This window comes from Chelmon rostratus, chromosome 7 (assembly GCF_017976325.1).
Source record: "Chelmon rostratus isolate fCheRos1 chromosome 7, fCheRos1.pri, whole genome shotgun sequence".
NCBI lineage: Eukaryota > Metazoa > Chordata > Actinopteri > Chaetodontiformes > Chaetodontidae > Chelmon > Chelmon rostratus.
The window spans coordinates 6,796,365-6,817,531 of NC_055664.1; the positions used below are offsets into that span (position 1 = coordinate 6,796,365).

A 21,167-nucleotide genomic window follows, 5' to 3' on the forward strand; every position below is an offset into this window, starting at 1 on the left:
TTGACTGAGGTACAGGAGACGACTATCTTAACAGTACTCGATTCAATATTCAAAGGTTGATAAGAATGAAAAGGAGGGACATCAGCAAGCACCACCCATTAGCGGTAAAACGGGTTTGAGCAAAAGATGGATGAAATCCAATACAGAGGCGTCTTCTTATACGACTAAGCTACAGACAGTAACCAGAGCATGGTTAGATTGTTAGAGCACTAATATTTAAACTAAATTTCAAGCTTTGTATAAATTGAAAAGCTTTGTTCAGCTTTGCTTGTTTAAAGCCATGAAGGAATGGAGCACGCTCCCTGAAACTGTGAAAACATGGGTTGATTTTCAGAGATATAAAAGTACAGTACTGTTTGCTTCAGTTCAGTTTGCAGCTTTATCGTTGCATATCAATGAAATAATTTTGTTACATATCACTGATACATCATCTGACTTCCAGTGAATTTCCAAGGCAATTTTCAGCAACTGTTGTTCGTGTTTGTTTAGGAAATATGCCACAGTTCACACAGTATTACACAACACATCCACAGTGGCACAAGTTTTAGCCAGTTTTGAGCCACAATACCATAAACACGTCAACATGCAGCAATTGGATGGATGTCAGATCAGGTTCTTTTTTTTTTATCATGCATCACCAACAGAAAACAAGAGGAGACATGTAAAAAAGTTTTCAGGCAGACTGACACACTCTGCCAGATTATCGGTCTTTGTCTCTTCCTTTTTAAACCTCAATGTTCATCCCACTGGACCAGATAATTGTGACCTTATTTCATTCCCAACATACTGGAACTCCAGTATCTGTAATTCAACCCCGCTGTAAATGCATCCCTTACTCTTCTCATTCACGAACAACTGGGTAAACAAAAACAAGCAGGAGAGGGGACAAGTAAATGTTTGTTAGTGTATTTACCAGTGACAGTAAAGGCAAATATCATTGAAGAGAAAGTAAACACATGTATTCATCTTATATATCTTGAATGACTGACTGTTACTTATGGTATTAACATAGCAATAGAGCAAATGATGTACCAGTGGAAAATGCAGCTAAAGAATTCATACAAGAAACATCCACACATCTAAGAGAATCATTATTATTATTATGACCCTGAAGCAAAACCGTTTATTGTTATAAATGACTGGTACTCTGAAATTAAATAACTCCCAAATACAGCACAGGTCACAGTGTTAGTGCAGCACTAGTGAAGTGAAAGGCGAGCGAGGAGATACGAAGTCCCTGCATGTGAGAGTTGACCACAACAGAGATATTAATGCTGGATTTTCAAATAAAACAATTTTTCTTACTCATCTTTCAAATAAAAAAGGAAGACCACCAGGTAGCAAAATGCCTCCATATAATGACCTCTTGGGTATTGGAATTTGGTTTTAAAGTATTAACAACAACAACAAAAAAATCAAAACTTTAAATGTAGCTAACTTGAAAGCTGTATGTATTTCCTTTTTTAATATTGTAATGAATATGAATATAAATACATATACAAGATGAACAAAAAATGAAAGAACGTCAGTTAGTTGAATTGCCCATTGATAAGTTAATTCATCATGAATGTTGTACTCATTGAACCCCTCTCACTCATTTCTCTAAACTTTTAAACAGCAGCAGTCTGAAGTTCAGTCATACTGGACCATGGGATGGTCAGTCCAGGGAGGCAGGCTGAAGAGTTTCTCCTCAGTATCCCTTCCTATGGGCCAGCCCCAGGCCTTAAAGAATGCAGCCAGGTTCATCCCTACAGCGTGGGAGAAAGTCTCAGCATACAGGTTCATCTTTCCTTTGTTGTCGTTGGGAAAGATGATTATCTTGTGGTAGACAGCAAACACCTTCTTAAAGGCATCCCAGCCAAACTTATCCAGGAGCTACATGAAAGAGGGCAGAGGATGAGGAAAATGTGAAAAAATAGCAGTGTTGTGTTGCTTTTCATCCAGGATTTTTGCTGTGTGGTGTGTAATGAGCATTAGAGCATCACTGGGTGGTTACGTGTACCACTGTAAAGGGGTGCAGTTCTGTTTAGATTCTGACTCCAGTGTCACTTAGTTTCTCTACAAGGTGTAATATACAGTAAATCTCTCTCACCTGCATATATGTCTCCAGGGCCACCCACACATTCCAGCTGCTGAGTTTCTTGCCCCCCTTAGCATACTCCTCTGCTCGACGCTTGCGTTTTTCTAAAGTCATAGCTGGATGAGCCTGCATTACACAACATGAACAGACATGAGTGTGAATCGATGAAATCTCAGCACAAATATTTTTCTCAAAACAAGATAAAAGTCTTCTACTGTGACTTCTATGGATAGAAATATAAAAAATGTGTCAGAATACACATTAAGTTCTAGCTACTGACCTCCTGTTTGGTAAAAAAAAACAAAAAACAAAACAAAAACAAACAAAAAAAAAAAAACCAAACCAAGGCTCATTTACTCCACCTGCGCCCTGTTGATCCCCAGCACCTCTTCATTCACATACACTGACCACAGGTTGCATGTACACTCTGTGGTGTTTGGTGGGAACTCCCAGGAGCTTCTCTGTTGGTTGTGTCCCAGTTCATGGATGGGGCCCCACATTCCTTTACTCCGAGCATGATCAGTGCTGACCAACTCAGAAGCTGTGGGCCTGTGTGTCATGATGGGATAACCTGCATGCATCCAACCTGGATGGAGAAACAGATCTTTTCAGTTCCATATCTATGGTAGAGAAACATCACATTGTGCTGCATGTGCATAGAATCACAGCAACGTTGTCACAATGCATCATCCACATCACCTGATACACGTCATCTAAAGTCCCTGAGCGTCCTGGTGATTTATTGTCAACATACTGTACACAGCATGCACAATACTCCAAACAACACTGAGCACTGCTACTTTTTGCACAGAGTTATCATGAACATGCAGGCTCGGTGAACTGGAAACCAGGTGTGAATGTGTATGGTGCATGCTGTCTCTCAGGCATAAACAGTGTGAAAGCCAAACACACTCACCATGGGAAATCTGCACATCTGCTACAATGCGTTCTTTGCGGGGAAATTTGTGTGGTATGACAGCCAGGTCAGCAACGCCCCTCATCATGTCATTCCAGAGCGCCGCCAACTCATCAGGGCGCTCCAGGTCCCGAACAACATCTGATGGTACAGTTAGGATGATGTTGTCAAACTCCAACTCTGCCCAGGGTGAAGGAGCAGTGCGCAGCAGGGACCAATCAGCAGCTGTTGTCACACCTGTAAAGAACAAAGGGACAGGTGGATTCAAAACTGAGTTTGAATTTGTGTAATTTTGAATTAAAGATGCTCCATGATTGCTTTATGGTTAGAAATTCAGAAAAATACCTTTTGTCTTTTCTATTGGGTTTGATGAATAGTTACTGCTTATCACCTAATGTAGGTAACCCCGACCACTGCCACCCACCACACACTCACCAGATTTATGATATGGTGCAAGTGCAGCCATCTGCACTGTGACCTCTGTGCCCTTCAAATCTTGTGTTTTGAGTGGGGCTACCATGTAGATGAGTCCCCCCCACAGGTTCCACACCTCCACCATCTCTGAGGTAACAGGAAATAGCTCATGAACACATGGTGCTCTCTTCAGCTCTTCAGCATTCAGGTAGTCTGTCTGACAGCCTATCTGGATCTGAGGAAGACATGGAAAATGTATGTGTCACTGCTGAGAAAAGCTGTATGCAAAGTGCAGTGCAGTTATTATATTGTGTATAAAGTATATATAGTATAGCTGTTATATGGTTACATATATAACAATTAATGTATGACATACTGTACAGAAAGATGGAGTAGTAACTATATTCAGTAATTACCAGTCGTACTGCATAAGAAACACGCAGCTTAATTTGTCAGTAGGGAGATTACTTTGTATCTTCAGTATCTGAGATGAACTTAAATTGGGTTTCTTGCACTGTACCTGCCATCCTTTGTTGACAAGCTCTGCTGGTATGACCACGTAGGTCTTTATACCAGGAGGCAGGTAGAGACCTGTGCTGATCCACTCCTCCCATCCTGACACGCATACGCATACGCATACGCATACGCACACACACACACATACACACACGGGATCAGTAAATTATTGCAATGCAAAAGCACACAGATTACTGCAATATATTCAGTTGCGCTCAAATTATGTTGACAGAGCAAAAACAGTTTTGCAAATGCACCGTATTACTTGTAATTCTGTCACGCACTTGCCCACAAGAGTGTGGTCTGACCTGCTGTGCGCGCATTAATCTTGATTTTGTGGTTGTAGACAACTGGCATCAAGGGTTTTTGCTTGATGACAAAGGGCAGGAGGTCATCAGGATCTGGGCAAACATTATACACCTCTGCCCCCACACTGAGGAGGAAGTGGTCTTTGGGACTCCTCACAGGCCAGCTGTCAGACACCTTAAAGATTAATAATGAATGTTATAAAAGACGTTATTAACGGTATCACAGTATCTGAAGCTCACCACCACACCATATAATGCTCCCAATGCCTATTGCTCATATGGTACAATTACTGGTACCAGAGAGTGGGGTAATTATTGACCCCTCAGCTTAAGGCAACTTTCTCAAAACTGCTAACAATCAAACACTATTATGTTATTCACTGCTCACCTGTGGCATGCCTGACTTCTTTAAGATGTTGGTGAGGGTGGACAGCACCTGTGCGTAGGAGTAGGAGTCATGAGACTTCATGTCCAAGTAGCTGGCACAGTCCCCACCCAGTTTTTTAAGGTATTTCTCCTCATCCTCCGTTAGTTTCTTCCCCTGGGTTACATGATCAGCAAAGCGGTGTAGAAGGTCACGGAAATGGTAGCTGTCTCTGATGGCCTGGCTCGGTACAGGGGCCTTGTAGGAACCTTCCCCAATTGTCTTTTCCAGCAGGCTCACACCCATTTTGTTCAGGATCTTATTCCCTGAAACACAGTGCAAGACACCTGACTTGATCTATGTGTTGCAGGGTTTATACTAAGATTTTTGATATTCGACATCTTATGTAAGTTTGCGCAGGTCTGTTGTGTAAAGAAAAAAAAAGTCTACATTCTGTCTTTACGTTTGCCTCCACCAAAGTGTCTAGTCTATCTTGTTTGTGAGGTCTTCGTCACAGCTTTTTCTTTTCAGTAAAAATGTCTTTTAGAGACATTTTTTTTATTGGTCAAATATACATTGGGCCCCGTTCTACAGTCAGTCCCTTATCTGTTTAACATTATGTGTAATGCCTGAATGGATTTGAGAAGACCCAGCCATGATCAGACAGGGCAGATCACCATGAGAGCAGAGGTCAGACACGTCTCGTAGAGCACAGATAATGGTACAGTGTCAAATTCTGGGGTCGTGCACTCCGTTTAGGGTCCCATGTGTCCGTATATAGTCTTATGTTTCTATGTTCCTATGTTTTTTGTTTTTTTTTTAATGAGCCCAGACACCACATCGAAAAGCAGCTAGTGCACTGGAGGTTTTAGGAGAAGTCACCAGACTGCAGTGTAAGCAAGACAAGGTGCATTAGGGTGAAAGTACGAAAAGCTAAATAAAGACCAGGACAAAGATCAATTATGGGGCCGTGGCAGAACGATGTATCCATGCCCCCAGTTTTACTATAAAAGGTGATATTTTAACAAAGAAAGTCAGTCTGTTCTGCAGAGCATACTCAACCTTTGTAATCTGTAAAGAGAATAAAGCTCTCAGGACCCAACTTTTCTGGACTCTGACATTGATTTCAGGCTTTTCCTGAAGGGAACCAGACCACTTCATAAACTTAGAATCTACACCTAAAGTGACACCGTTAAGAAATAAGGCAGGGAGACTTAATTAGAGCCTGATCCAGTAAGAAGCTGGTCCGTGATGGGGCATCAGAAAATCCACATCAAAAGGAAATTAACAATGCTAATTTTAGCTGTCGTGGCAACAAAAGAGCAATCATTAATACAGTTCGAAAGGGCAAGCAGTCAAAGTTATCTTTATTATTTACTTTATTATTATTTTTATTCTTTATTATTTGCTAGATGCAACAAAACTGCAACCCTGAATCTAAATGAGTCATATTTGTTATCTGTCACCTTGACAGCAAGTGGACTTTTTAGATGAAATAACGAGTGGATTAGCCGTGCCATTTCAATCAGCAAGAGAGGAATAAGCCTGATGTATTTCACCAACTTTTTTGGCAAAGAGGATGGATCATGCATCATGGCCAGAGTTGAGAAGGTGTTTGGTTTAGACTGGTAAGACAGATTGGTTCTGTGTCAGGTTCAGGTCCAACATTTCTTGGTTTCTTTGTTTCTTGGTTCCATTACAGGCAGTACATTTCCGGGGGTTTTTGCACTCATATAGATCTCTATTGCAATCGATCTGACAAGAACTTTATTTGAAGCATACTGAGGTCTTACGTGTTCCCTTCCCATTCCATGTCTTGTTCTCCCTATACGTGATTTAGAGATATAGACCTATTGCCATGCGTGACTTTTCAGTCCATCTTTCATGAGCCTGTCCATCTTGAGCCTGACTCCAAGCTTGTTTTCTGAAAGTGTGCCAGAGTCTGAGACTGCAAATGTGTCTTATTGTATATTTTGACCCCAATCCTTTCCTCCTCCTCTATAGCTGTGTACCATCCTGCACTCCACACTGCATTTATGATTGCAAATGTGTCTCTCATTATGTGTGGCTGTATTTGCATGCCTCGGCCTGATAAGTGTCATTTCTCACAAGAGTCTATTTTATCATGATGGTGCACTTGCAGCGGGTTGAAACACTAACCATAAAAGGAAATTCTTGCCATGCATTATCATACCTGAAAAATCTGTCATGGGGTTTTGCCCACGGTGTCTCTGTGCCCAGTACCAGGCATGTCCACCAATCAGCAGGCCTCCTCCCTCAGCCACAAAGTTTTGGATTTCCTCCACATGGTCACCGCTGTACGCTGTGCACACAAATACACTCAGGTCTCTGCTGAAGTTTGTCTTCTCGCAATTAAACTCTAACCTGGTGAGGAGGTTAAAGGCTTGGTCGAGGCCTGGCAGCACACCAACGACCCCTTTGCGGCCTTGATCCAGCCAACGAATGGCATTGTTCCAAAATTGAGCCAGTGTCTGTGATAAAGGTTCATTCAAGAGACAAGGAAGTTTGTTAATCGCATGAAAATATTCGGCATACTATGCACATCTGGTTATTTTATCTAAATGTTTTTCTCAACTGAATTGAAGTGTACTATATACTGAAAAATGTTATACAGATGGGTGACAAATGAATGGAAAAATACGCATAAATTATCATAGTCAAGTGTCTTCAAGTGTGGGGTGGGATGCACATTTAGTGTTATGATAATGGTGGCAAAGAACAGAAAAAATTCTCTAATTCAGACCTTACCTCTCGTCTCAAAAGTCCTTCGTGTGCGATCACAACAACCCGTCCTTGTCCATAATAGGCTCCTGCCAAGAACGCTCGTCTATCCTCGGTGCTACCAATTGGGAAGGCTAGTGGGCTATGGATCAAAACCTCAGAAGCTAATATCCCATTCTGGAGGTCAAAGTCTGTGACCCCACGGAGTAAGAACTCTAAGTCCTCCCCAAAATACTTACCAAGTCTGAATTTGAAAGGGAGGTGGGGGGAAGAAAGAGAGGTGACAAGTGTGAGAGATAGTGTGTTCTGGAATAATTCTAATTTTGCCTTAAAAATGGAAACAACTTTCCAAATTACTTTTCATCTGCTATGCAAGCTGCAAGCTATGAATCCTAATGAAGTTTGCAATCCTTGACTTCTCCTCTAGCTCCACGATGTAGTTGAGGTTTTGAACAAAATACATTAACAATTATTGGATGGATTGCCATGAAATTTGGTAGAGACACGTATGTCCCCTTTAGACTACTTGGAACCTTTTCAAATGTGTGAAGAAAAAAAAATGCATCCACTCACGCTGCAGTCATCATGGAGGATGGGATCTGTGGGGGGACAGGCAGGCACTCTGCCTCCACGTAGTGCTCAGAAAAGTAGATCCCTGCCACACCAGAAACCTTGTTCCCTTCAAACTGAAGCAGCGTGTTCTCTTTAGGGTGATTTCCAGCCCAGTGCCACGCCTGCCCCCCTATCAGCACTCCCCCTCCAGCTTTCAGAAACGCCACCAGGTCCTTCGCATCTGCACCCACGCTGTAGGCATCAGTCACATACACACCGACCCTCAGATTGTTACTAAAGGCCCCCACAACTTTAGCTTGGAGGCTGGATTTGCTGAGGTTATCAGCGACTGCCTTGACACTGTTGTGGACCCCCACAGACAAGTTGTTAGATCCATCTCCTCTCAGCCAGGTCAGAGCGTTCTCTACCAGAGCAGGAAAGGTTTTCAGGTAGCCCTCATGACCCAGGACCACAATCCTTCCACGGCCGTACAGAGAGGCAGCCATCAGGACCTGGCCTCGACTGTTCATTGCTAAAGGAAAGGCATGATCTCCAGTCAGAATGAGGACACTGGGAACACAGGGGCCCCGGAGGTCCAGCTCTCTCAAGCCTCTCATCAGAGACATGTAGTCCTCTTCATAGTGGTTTTTGATGGTCTGGGTGGACATGGTGAGAAGGATTGATGCTCTGATGACAACGAAGGTAGATGGCAGGATAAATCTGTGCTGAGTCTGGTGTAAATTACATTAGCACGATTGCTCTTAGATGGATGTATGATGCAGTCAGGCTGTCCCGTGGGAAAGAGAACAGAGCAGAACAAGAGCAGAGAAAGATTAAAACAAAAAATAAAAGTGCTACTGACGGCTTTCTCTCTCTTAAATATCTATAGCAATAAAGTTAGAAAATCAGTGTTCAAGATATCAACTTAAGATAAAAAGTAAATCCAGTAACAAGTTATGGACAACTGTAAGTATGTGGATTTTCATCACAAACAAAACCAATTTAAGAAGAAAGTTACATTTTACCTGAAAGTTAAGCTGACTTCCTGCTCGTAATATTACACCGTGGCACAAAAGTTTCCCCAACAGTCATTTCACCAAGATCACGATCTGACAGGAAAGAGAGTGGGGTTATATGAGAGCAAGATAGGGAGGGACTATTCCAGGGAAAATGATAAAGATCATGAGAGGACGGACTCAGTCACAACAAGCCAAAACGACTGAGGCTATAATGTGAGATTAAGAGAAAGGTTACATGTCAGTTTGTATAATTGACTACAACACCTGTCTGTCAACACTTTATTTTGATAGCACTTGCTTATGGTTGGTTAAAACAGGGATACACCCTCAATGTGACTTTAAGAAACCAGTCAAGTCACGATTATTAAGATGATTAAACAGATTGTGAAATGTTACATTTGTGTATTTAAACTGAACAAAAAACGTTGATGCACTTGAAACACTTCTGTTTTGGCTCAAAATTTTCCTAAGTTGAAATAAAAGAGCTAGACTTTTTTCTGTGCATGCAAAAGCCGTATTTCTTTCAAATTAAAATGTTTCACAGATTGTTAAAATCAGTGTAGGTTCTCCTTTGGCAACAATCTGACAGGTGCGGCATATCAAAACAGCATGATTATTGCATGGGAGTGCCATAATAATAAAAGGCCACTCTAAAATGTGCAATTTTCTCACACAACACAAAAGCAACAGATTTGAGGGAGTGTGCTGTTGGCATGCTGGCTGCAGAAGCATCTGCTGGCTGCAGGAGCATCCACCAGAGATGTTGCTTATGAATTGAATGTTCATTTCACTACAATGAGCTCTCTCCAAAATTGTTTCTAAGAATTTGTAAATATACCATCCATCCTCCACATACGGCTTCTTTGCATGCAAGATTGTCTGAGACCAACCCTGGACAGTTGAGGCAACAGTCGGTATGTAAAACTTCTGCTGTCAAAACTGTCAAAAAACATGGCAGTGATGCTCATTTGCATACTCATCGTGTATGGTGAGTTTTTTGCTAATGTCAACATTGTACCCAGTGGCGGCAGCTGGGTTATGGTATGGACAGGCATGAGCAATGGACAAAAAACACAATTTGGATGCACAGAGATACCATGATGACATTCTGATGACCATTGTCACGCCCTTTGTCCCACCACCACCTCATGTTGCAGCATTATATTGCATAGCCCAATGTTGCAAGGATCAGTGCATAATTCCTGAGACCTGAAAATAATAATTATTATAACAAATATCAACAACCTGACTAACTCTATGCAAGAAGATATGTAGTTGGAAACTCTGGAAAGCAACACTGAAGATGACTTATGGTAGTGAAATGAACTCTCATCTGCTCCGGTGGAACATCTGTGGCATTTGTGTTGTGGGATACAACTGCACATTTTAGTTCGACTTTTTATTGTGCCAAGCCCAAAGGCACACTTGTGCAATCGTCATGCTGTTTAATCAGCATCTCGATATGACACACCTGTCAGGCGAATGGATAATCTTGGCAAAGGAGAAGTCACTAACATGGATTTAAACAAATTTGAAAACATCCTGTTTTCTTTTTTGTGGTAGAGAAGGAATCATATGGTCAGTCATTAGAAATTATTCCTGCTGCTGTGTCTGTGTTACGCACATCTATTTGGTAATTATGTGCACTTTTGTAGGAAATTAGAATTCTTAAACATCAATGGTGGAAAACAAGTGCCTTAGAAGCAGCGTAAAAATACATGCTTTTCCCGTTATGGAGCACAGGTGTATCTGCTGGGCTACAAGTCTTAACAGGCATGGTCTCCTGATCATCAGTCTGAATTATAGGTTAGTTAAACATAGGGCTGCATTGTTGGGGGAAAATCTGAATCTGAATCTGCAACACTGAAAAACCCTTGCTCTTCCTCTTTTGGAGTCTTTTTTCTACACACTGCCATTTGCTGTAGATATTCTTTTTTTTGTGAAATATTTTTTCATTACTACTGTTTACTACTTTGCTGTTTTATTATTATGTATATAATCTTTTTACTGCTCACTATTTTGATATTTTATTATGCATAGTTTGCTCTTTATAGTCTTATTTCAGAATTTTTCACTTATTTCACTGTGTGTAATGCTGCTGCTGCACTGCAATTTCCCAGCTTGGGATAAATAAAGTATATCTATCTATCTATCTATCTATCTTAACAGAGAAGGTCTTTAGGTTAAATTAGTGCTTAACTGGACGAGCACTTGGTCCTATACTCAAACTTAATCTTAATCAAGATGAATCTTTAACTGATACAATATATTCATATGGGATTATACAGTACACAAATTAATAAATGGATAATAAACAAACCACATATCCAACAAATAGGTAAGTCATTGATGAATTTGATTTTCACTGATGGCAACACAATAATAGTATCATTTTTACTCAGTTTCTTTTTATTCAGATTGTTATTTTGAGTTAACAAAATAGTTATTCTGTGATCACAAGAGAAGGGTTGGTTGGTCATTTTTATCAAGTCAACGTCATGAAGAAATCTTCTACCTTATGTGTGCAAATGTTGATAAGATCAGATGTTCCACTTCCGTGTGAGCAGTCACTGTTGTTGTGCTTTGTGATTGTGGATATTCTCTTCCTGTTAAATCCAGCTGCTGCATTTTCAGCAGTGTGGCTAATTCTGCCTCCAGCTAATCACTCAACAATTTCAGATTGTTGAGTTTGATTTTTTTTTTTTTGGTAAATCAATTAAAACTGAGTGTCAGAATGGAAAAGTCACCACTGGACAAGCTCTCTCTCAAGCAGTTCTCCAATCAACCAGTAGGGGAGCTGTTTTACAACAACTGCAGGGCAAAAGATGCTCATGATGTTAAGACAGAGGAGGAGAGCAAACGATGTAAGGGTCAGGTTACTAATTCACACAAGGAAAAACCACACATCTCAAAAAGAATCAGTATTATTATTATATCTCTTCAATGACTTTTACTGGTACTGTGAAATTAAATACAGAAAACAGCACACATTTCAGGTTACAGTTTGCAGTGTTAAGTACTTAGTATTGTGACAGGTGGAGTGAAGCGAAAATGTCTAGAAGCAGATATGAACTGGCTGCACGTGAGAGTCGACCACAGCAGAGATATTAATGCTGCATTTCCAAATAAAACAGTTTCACTGCTGTTGTAACTCATCTTCAAAATATATTTTTTTAGATGTAGCTCAATTAAAAGCTGTATATATCTGGAGAACTATATATGGGTTAAAAAAACAAAAGACAAAAAATGAAAAAAGTCAGTTAATTGAATTCACTTTTGGAAGGTTAATGTAAAGGACTTTTCTTCTCTTTGAACCCCTCTCACTCATCTCACTAAACTTTTAATCAGCAGCAGTCTGAAGTTCAGTCATACTGGACCATGGGGTGGTCAGTCCAGGGAGGCAGGCCGACGAGTTTCTCCTCAGTGGCTGTTTCGATGGGCCAACCCCAGGCCTTAAAGAATCCAGCCAGGTTCATACCCACAGTGTGGGAGAAAGTCTCAGCATACAAGTTCATCTTTCCTTTGTTGTCATTGGGAAAGCTGCCCATTTTGTGGTAAACAGCAAACACCTTCTTAAAGGCATCCCAGCCAAACTTGTCCTGGAGCTACATAGAAGAGGACAGAGGAAATGTGAAATTAAAAGTACTGCCTTGTGATTGTACGCCTCCACCAACCAGTCACTTTGTAGTATACATCAATGTCTCTTGAAAGGAATTTAATGAAAGGTATTAAGTGTATTTTTGGTGGATGTTGCTGCAAAGAAGCAACAACACCTTTCAAATGTGGATGCTTCACACACATCTTCAACCCGACAGCAGAGAAGATCTGTACAGTCACCACAGTTTGAAGGTGGAGACCCAAGACCCAAGTCACCAACTCAGCATCTGACCAAATGTGAAATATAGGGACAATCTAATGGTGTGGACTAATGACCAGAAAAGTGTTTCTGCAGAACATTATGACGTCACAGTGACCTTTGACCTTTTGAAAATATGTGCAGTTTCATCACTTAATCATTTTTTCCTATGAGACATTTGTGTGAAACTTTGTCATAATTACAGTATGAATTATTGAGTTATGGCCAAAAACGTGTTTTGTGATGTCATAGTGACCTTTGACCATCAAAATCTAATCAGTTATTGTTAAGTCAAAGTGAACATTTGTGCCAAATTTGAAGAAATTTCCTCAAGGCCTTCCTGAGAGGTGTGTAATGAGTTTGAATGGAGCTGGACACAGGGTGTAATATACAGTAAATCTCTCTCACCTGCATATATGTCTCCAGGGCCACCCACATGCTCCAGCTGCTGAGTTTTTTGCCCCCCTTCGCATACTCCTTTGCTCGGCGGTGGCGATTTGCTAAAGTCATGTTTGGGTGAGCCTGCATTCCACAACATGAAATGAATGTGATTGTGAAACAATGGAGTCTCAGTTAAAAGCCAAAAACTTTTCTCAAAACAAGACAAAAGAGTTGTCTTTTCTGACCTCTACTGATATAGAAATGTGTCAGAAGACATCTGAAGACGAGCTAAAACCAAAGCTCATTTACTCCACCTGCGCCCTGTTGATCCCCAGCACCTCTTCATGCACATACACTGACCACAGGTTGCATGTACACTCTGTGGTGTGTGATGGGAACTCCCAGCAGCTTCTCTGTTGGTTGTGTCCCAGTTCATGGATGGGGCCCCACAGGCCTTTACTCCGAGCATGGTCAGTGCTGACCAACTCAGAAGCTGTGGACCTGTGTGTCATGATGGGATAACCTGCATGCATCCAACCTGGATGGAGAAACAGATCTTTTCAGTTCCATATCTATGGTAGAGAAACATCACATTGTGCTGCATGTGCATAGAATCACAGCAACGTTGTCACAATGCATCATCCACATCACCTGATACACGTCATCTAAAGTCCCTGAGCGTCCTGGTGATTTATTGTCAACATACTGTACACAGCATGCACAATACTCCAAACAACACTGAGCACTGCTACTTTTTGCACAGAGTTATCATGAACATGCAGGCTCGGTGAACTGGAAACCAGGTGTGAATGTGTATGGTGCATGCTGTCTCTCAGGCATAAACAGTGTGAAAGCCAAACACACTCACCATGGGAAATCTGCACATCTGCTACAATGCGTTCTTTGCGGGGAAATTTGTGTGGTATGACAGCCAGGTCAGCAACGCCCCTCATCATGTCATTCCAGAGCGCCGCCAACTCATCAGGGCGCTCCAGGTCCCGAACAACATCTGATGGTACAGTTAGGATGATGTTGTCAAACTCCAACTCTGCCCAGGGTGAAGGAGCAGTGCGCAGCAGGGACCAATCAGCAGCTGTTGTCACACCTGTAAAGAACAAAGGGACAGGTGGATTCAGGTGGAGTTTGAATTGTTGCACAATTACTTTAAAAACTTTTTTGAGACATTATTTTCAACATTTTTAATGGACACCTACTAAGCTGAAATTATTCCACTTGCAACACTACAAGTAATGTTTGATGGCAACTAATGAGAATGCATTAAATTTTGACCAAGATGGTCTACCTTAATGCCAAAGAAGCCATATTCTTCTCTACTTTGCTGAACAAAAATCACTAGTTGCCTTCTATTTCCTACATACACACATCAGCAGACACATACCACGGTTTCACCCACCACACACTCACCAGATTTATAATACGGTGCAGGGACAGCCATCTGCACTGTGACCTCTGTGCCCTCCACTTGTGTTTTGGGTGGAGCTACCAGGTAGATGAGCCCCCCCCATAGGTTCCACACCTGCATCATCTCTGAGGTAACAGGAAAGCGCACATGAACACACGGTGCTCTCTTCAGCTCTGCAGCGTTGAGATGGTCTGTTTGACAGCCGATCTGGATCTGAGGAAGACATACGTGCTACTGGCTGTAAGTTTAGTTTGTACTGTGAATAAAAGAAAGCAAGGTTAGGATAGATGTTTGGGGCCTGCTGCCTCTTGGGGAAGGGCATTGACATATGGTGAGGGCAGCCCAGTGAGCTGGAAATAGAAATAATATTATAAATACACCTAAGTCAATAATTATCTGATATTGTGTACAGTACCTTCCATTCCCTGTTGACAATCTCTGCTGGTATGGCCATGTAGGTCTTCATGCCAGGAGAAAGGTAGAGACCTGTGCTAATCCATTCCTCCCCTCCTGACACACACACACACACACAGCAGCAGCAGCAACAGCTAAGATTACACTACAGTCATGTTTATATGTATAAATTTAATAGTAAAAATTAAGTCAATGACGCATAATGAATCACAAGTGTGCACATACTGTATACAAGTCAACAAGTTGTATACAACTCAAAAATAGTTCACATTTGTCCACAACAATGAGGTCTGACCTGATGTGTTAACATGAAGCTTGATTCTGTGGTTGTAAACTACTGGCATCAAGGGGTTATGCTTGATGAGGTAGGGCAGGAGGGCATCAGGATCTGGGCAAACCTTAAATACCTCTGCCCCCACACTGAGGAGGAGGTGGTCTTTGGGACTCTTCACAGGGCAGCTGTCACACACCTTCAAAGAAAATGAATGGCGATTGTAGAAACGTCTGACAGGTTGTCAGCTTTGTGCGGTTGAAATGTTTCATAAAGCGTTCGTGTTATTTTGTCTACTCACCTGTGGCATGCCTGACTTCTTCAAGATGTCAGTCAGGGTGGATACGACCTGTGCATAGGAGGAGCAGTCATAAGCCTTCATGTGCAGGTATGCGGCGCAGTCCTTGCCCAGCCTTTTAAGACATTCTTCCTCATGCTTGGTAAGTTCTTCACCTTTGGTTACATGGCCAGCGAAGCGGTGGAGAAGGTGGCGGAAGTGGTAGGTGTCTTTGACGGCCTGGCTGGGCACAGGGGCCTTGTATAAACCTCCACTGATTGTTGCCTCCAACAGACTCAAGCCCATTTTGTTGAGAATCTTGTTCCCTGAAAGAAATTCCAGCGTTTGATCTACTGTTTTCCAATGCTGAAATTATACGGGCAGGTTAAAAGAACAGTAGTGTCAATATTTTTGGTTTGAGGCCCAAGATAAGCCAAATCTGGGTGTGTTACAGCGCAACTTTTAGATTTCAGCTTATGCAGGTGTGCTACATGTAAAGCAGTAGTTAAGTAGATAATGAGAAATTTAGGTTCTGCATGACTTCCTCACCAGCTGCGATTCATATGATTAATTACACCTTCTATCCCGTGTTCAGGCACGTTTCCTATCTGCCTCCTGTGTTTACTTAGGATGAACCTCGCTCCATCCTCCCTTGTGAACCACTGAGCCTTTCCAGGATGCTCCTTTCATACCCAATCATGATACTATCACCTGTTACCAATCAACCTGTTTACCTGTGGAATGATCCAAACAGGTGTTTTTGGAGCGTTCCACAACTTTCCCAGTCTTTTGTTGTCCTGTCCCAACTTGTTTGAAACATGGGTTGTATATTTTGACCCCCATACCTAATCCCCTCCTCTATAGCTGTGTACCATCCTGCACTCCAAACTGCATTTATGATTGCAAATGTGTTTCTCACTGAGCACAGTGGAAGTCATTATGTGTGGCTGTATTTCCATGCTTGTGCCTGATAAGTGTCATTTCTCATAAGAGTCTATTTTATCATGATGGTGCACTTGCAGCGAACCATTAAAGGAAATTCTTGCCATGCATTATCATACCTGAGAAATCTGTCATGGGGTTTTGCCCAGGGTGTGTCTGTGCCCAGTACCAGGCATGTCCACCAATCAGCAGGCCTCCTCCCTCAGCCACAAAGTCTTGGATTTCCTCCACATGGTCACCGCTGTACGCTGTGCACACAAATACACTCAGGTCTTTCCTGAAATTTGTCTTCTCACACTTCAACCCCGACTTGCTGAGAACTTTGAGTGCATGATCTGGCACTACACCAACGACCCCCTGCCGGCCTTCGTCCAACCAGTGAATGGCATTGATCCAAAATGGAGCCAGTGTCTGCGATAAAAGGCAGTTATTGTAAGAAAGGCACATTAATCATATAACAAGACTTGGCAGATCAGCACACAGCTCGACCAGTCTTTAATGTGAACAATACCTCTCGTCCTAGAAGTCCTTCATGTGTCACCACAATGACTCGTCCCTGGCCATAGTAGGCTCCTGCCAGGAACGCCCGTCCATTGCTTGTGGTCCCGATGGGAAAGGCTAGCGGCCCGTGGATCAGAAGCTCTGATGCTATTGCTCCACCCTGGAGGTCAAACTCCGAAACCCCCTGCAGTAAGAACTCCAGGTCATCCTCAAAATCTTTACCGATTCTGTATTTAAAAGAGAGAAGAGGGGAGAGGAAGAGGAGACAGTAGGAGATGTACAGTCTATTATGTTGTTGAATTAAGAGTAAGTGTCACATCTTTTTTTCTGGACCAATATTTTTCTATTCTTAATCTAATAAAAAACAGTAAGGACCAACCATATGTTAAAAATAACAAACAACATAACAAACATTTTTCTTATTCTTCTTATTATTGTTGTTGTTGTTTTTTTGCCTTTTTTCTTAGATAGAGACAGACAGGAAAAACACTGGTGGAGGGTTGTGATATGAAACAAATGCGCCTGGCCTGAAACTTTATGGTTTTCACCGAAACTATTTTGACCAAGACATCCTGACAAACAATTATTTTGACAAAAAGCTATGGCATACAGTTATTATGATATTCATATGATATTATAACATAATAATAACTACAATATAATGTTTTTAATAAAATAATCTATTTCTTATTGTAATAAATTACAAAAATAACTAGAGTAAATGGCTTCTGTGATGAGGGAAGATTTTCAATATGAATAACACTGTTGTAAACAGGAGGACCAAGTTTTCAGATTAAAAGCTTGTGGAACCTAAATGAACGATAAAAGAGTAAAATATCCACTCACACTACAGCCATCCAGGAGGATGGGATCTGTGGGTAGACAGGCAGGCACTCTGCCTCACCGTAGTGCTCAGAAAAGTAGATCCCTGCCACACCGGAAACCTTGTTCCCATCAAATTGAAGCAGCGTGTTCTCTTTAGGGTGATCTGCAGCCCAGCTCCACGCCTGCCCCCCTATCAGCACTCCCCCTCCAGCTTTCAGAAACGCCACCAGGTCCTTCGCATCTGCACCCACGCTGTAGGCATCAGTCACATACACACCGACCCTCAGATTGTTACTAAAGGCCCCCACAACTTTAGCTTGGAGGCTGGATTTGCTGAGGTTATCAGCGACTGCCTTGACACTGTTGTGGACCCCCACAGACAAGTTGGCAGATCCATCTCCTCTGAGCCAGGTCAGAGCGTTCTCTACCAGAGCAGGGAAGGCAGTCAGATAGCCCTCATGACCCAGGACCACAATCCTTCCACGGCCGTACAGAGAGGCAGCCATCAGGGCCTGGCCTTGACTGTTCATTGCTAAAGGAAAGGCATGATCTCCAATCAGAACCAGGTCACTGGGAACACAGGGGCCCCGGAGGTCCAGCTCTGTCAAGCCTCTCATCAGAGCCATGTAGTCCTCTTCATGGTTGTTTTGGATGGTCTGGGTGGACATGGTGAGAAGGATTGATGCTCTGAAGGTTAAAATATCCAGTTGAAAGTTGCGCTAGTGAATCAGGTTAAACAGTTGCACCTAAATGTAGGTATGCTGCGTCAGTTGTCCTGTGGGGAAAAAGAGAGAGATTTAACAAAAACATGCACTACCGAAGGTTGATGTTTTACACATTTGTTACAATCAACTTACAACAAAATGTCAATCTATGTCTACAATTAGTTAAGAGACCAAACGGCAATCAGTTGCTCTCCACTTGATGCCACCCAGTTTGCAGGATTTCATTTCATTTTACCAAAGAGTGAAGTTGTCCTTCTGCTTACATTATTTACTGTAAGCACATCCGTGTGCTAACTGTTTTATTTTTCAAGGAGAAAATTACTACGACTGTTTTCGAGAGGTCTTGGAGAATCTGTGTTTCCATTTTGTGTTGTACTCTGGATTGAAAAGGTGACAAGTGTGTTGTCACCAAAGTGTTTGTGTATGTTGTTGCAAGTCAAAGAGAAACAAAATATAATGTAAACAGAAATGTTGGCAAAAACATCTATATACAGGGAAGAAGATGAGATGAATAACTGCTCGCTAATCGTTGACCCCAGTGGGGTGTATCCCAAATGTGCATATTTATCAATTTGTAAAGACACATACATTTTGATTTGGCTACATCACAGAAATGACTAGTTGATTGAATGTTAAGTTTTCTGTTGATTAGTTTTGTATATTGTTATAATTGTAAGCACTATTGATCCAAGATTGTAAAAAAAAATATCTGGTCCAGATAAGACAGAGCTTTACTTTCTTTCTTCTGCTACAGATATTATCGCAGAGCCAATATCTTATGTTTTTAATCTGAGTTTAACCTCCAAGGTACCTAGAAATCACCTGTGATTACCCCTTGATTAAAGGGTCCCTTCTGACTTGAATAATTACCATTTCATTACCGGGCTGCCTCTTATGTCCAAAGCGTTTGAATCTTTTATAAATGATTAATCAAATAAGAATATTCTCAGTAAATATCAGTCAGGTGTTAGACCAGGCCATGATTTTTAAGAGTGGCTTTGCTAGTTACATATGATATCATCCGATCTTTTGACAGTAAACAGCACTGCGCATCACTATTTGTTGATTTGTTTGCTGCTATTACATAGAGTTAGCTGTATAGGGCTAAGTGAAATGGCACTGAATTGGTGTAAGAATTATCTATCTGAAAGAACTCGGTGTGTCTCAGTAGAAAACGATACATCAGCCTCACTTACGGCAAACAAAGGTCTCCTGTATGGATCTACTTTGCCCCTGTCTGCAACTTTAAGACCAAATATATGACCGTCACTCGTTCTCACTCTAAAGCAGCTGATCCCACTGTCCTGACATTAGACGGCACATGTGTCGGAAGAGTCACTTCTTACAAATACCTGGGCATATGGCTTCATGAAAAGTTGGCTTTAAATGTTAAATCACTTAGCTATTGGAAAAAAAACTTCGGCCAAAACTGGGCTTTTCTTCCTTTCAAAAAATGCTCTCCACTTGAGGCCAGAAAGAAAAGTGCATGCTTGTTTCTATCTGTATACCTTCATCCCTAAAAAAACCTAACAAGTCCAGCCTCACACAGTCACTATTGCATCTTATATAAATCCATAGAAGCGGCCTCTCTACACCAGACGAGAACATCTCAAGTCTTTCATCCTCTCATACCAGCAAGTATAGCCCAAGATCTACTAATTGGATTCTTTTCAATGGCCCCAGGGTGCACTCAGAGCTCGGTGACACTGCTGTCTCCTTTCATCCACCCTGAGCATGGAATGAGCAGCAAAATACCATTTCCTTAGAATCACTCCCTTCTTTGAATGCCTTAAAATGTATTTTACAAACTGCTCTGAAGGTGCTGTTTTACATAATCTTTGAGACAGAATGTCTTATGGATAACACTGGCGTGGCCTGTGTGCCTCACGTCTTTTACTGTACCCTTGTGTTGCATTTCTTCTGTCAAACTGTTTATACTGCCGTCTTGCCCAGGACTATCTGAAAGAAGGCATCTTGTACTTCAATGGGATCTTACTGGCTAAATAAAGAATAAACAACTGTGTGTCATTATAATATGACTGTCTTCATGTTTTGGACTGTTGGTCTGGATTGATTAATCAATGATGACAAAAAGTCATCTGTTGCAAGGCTAAAGTTCAAATGTTCATATCTTATTGTTGTAAGCACCACCACCACCCCAAGCATAACTATCAAGTAACATATTGCTAGATAATAAATAGTCAATAAAGTTATAAAACAATGTGTATGTAACATGCAGCCTACGTGCTACAGGTATATGCTTTTACGAGAGTAGAGCATTCATCAGCTTGTCCCATTTCCTGCTTGTATTTCACCTACATTCTTTGATTTGTCTGACTGACTGGGTGGAGCAGTAAATAACTGACTTACGTACTGTTCTGCGCAACGTTCAAAACCGAAACTCTGAAATAACCGAAATAAATGTCCAAGACATAACATTTTTATCATATACGAAAAGGGTTTACTTTACCATGGCCGTCCGTGAATTCATATGGGTCAAATCAAGACAGGCTATACTAAATGGAATTATTGTATTCTGCCTCTGTAAAATAAACCCGGAAAAGTGAGTCATGAGCGGAACCTTTCAAGGGGAACACCTTTCTAGGCGAGCGTGCGTATTTTTGTGATGGACCGTGGGTCC

General features: G+C 41.6%; 2 protein-coding genes across 2 annotated transcripts; both read right to left on the minus strand.

Moving 5' to 3' along the window:
- Nucleotides 1–366: 366 nt before the first annotated feature.
- LOC121608886 (TRPM8 channel-associated factor homolog) lies at nucleotides 367–9,039 on the minus strand. Its single transcript, XM_041940303.1, has 12 exons — nucleotides 8,918–9,039; nucleotides 7,914–8,679; nucleotides 7,368–7,584; nucleotides 6,793–7,090; nucleotides 4,623–4,924; nucleotides 4,235–4,409; nucleotides 3,931–4,025; nucleotides 3,432–3,645; nucleotides 2,997–3,233; nucleotides 2,443–2,666; nucleotides 2,093–2,206; nucleotides 367–1,875 (listed from the first exon to the last, which is right to left on the minus strand). The coding sequence occupies exons 2-12, from the start codon at nucleotides 8,558–8,560 to the stop codon at nucleotides 1,633–1,635; spliced, it is 2,766 nt and encodes a 921-aa protein (XP_041796237.1). The 5' UTR covers nucleotides 8,561–8,679; nucleotides 8,918–9,039; the 3' UTR covers nucleotides 367–1,632.
- Nucleotides 9,040–11,314: 2,275 nt separating this feature from the next.
- LOC121608900 (TRPM8 channel-associated factor homolog) lies at nucleotides 11,315–21,108 on the minus strand. The gene is made up of 12 exons (XM_041940321.1): nucleotides 20,997–21,108; nucleotides 17,823–18,576; nucleotides 16,987–17,203; nucleotides 16,595–16,886; nucleotides 15,558–15,859; nucleotides 15,281–15,455; nucleotides 14,987–15,081; nucleotides 14,574–14,784; nucleotides 14,017–14,253; nucleotides 13,463–13,686; nucleotides 13,176–13,289; nucleotides 11,315–12,516 (listed from the first exon to the last, which is right to left on the minus strand). The coding sequence occupies exons 2-12, from the start codon at nucleotides 18,467–18,469 to the stop codon at nucleotides 12,274–12,276; spliced, it is 2,757 nt and encodes a 918-aa protein (XP_041796255.1). The 5' UTR covers nucleotides 18,470–18,576; nucleotides 20,997–21,108; the 3' UTR covers nucleotides 11,315–12,273.
- Between the last annotated feature and the right edge of the window lie 59 nt (nucleotides 21,109–21,167).

Coding starts and splice junctions, on each gene's coding strand:
- LOC121608886 (XM_041940303.1), bottom strand. CDS start 8,560: ATGTCCACCCAGACCATCAAAAACCACTATGAAGAGGACTACATGTCT. Junction 4,410..4,622: donor AGAAGTCAGGCATGCCACAG/GTGAGCAGTGAA, acceptor TTAATCTTTAAG/GTGTCTGACAGCTGGCCTGT. Junction 1,876..2,092: donor CCCTGGAGACATATATGCAG/GTGAGAGAGATT, acceptor TCTTTCATGTAG/CTCCTGGATAAGTTTGGCTG.
- LOC121608900 (XM_041940321.1), bottom strand. CDS start 18,469: ATGTCCACCCAGACCATCCAAAACAACCATGAAGAGGACTACATGGCT. Junction 17,204..17,822: donor TCCTCCTGGATGGCTGTAGT/GTGAGTGGATAT, acceptor TTTTAAATACAG/AATCGGTAAAGATTTTGAGG. Junction 15,860..16,594: donor CCCCATGACAGATTTCTCAG/GTATGATAATGC, acceptor AATTTCTTTCAG/GGAACAAGATTCTCAACAAA.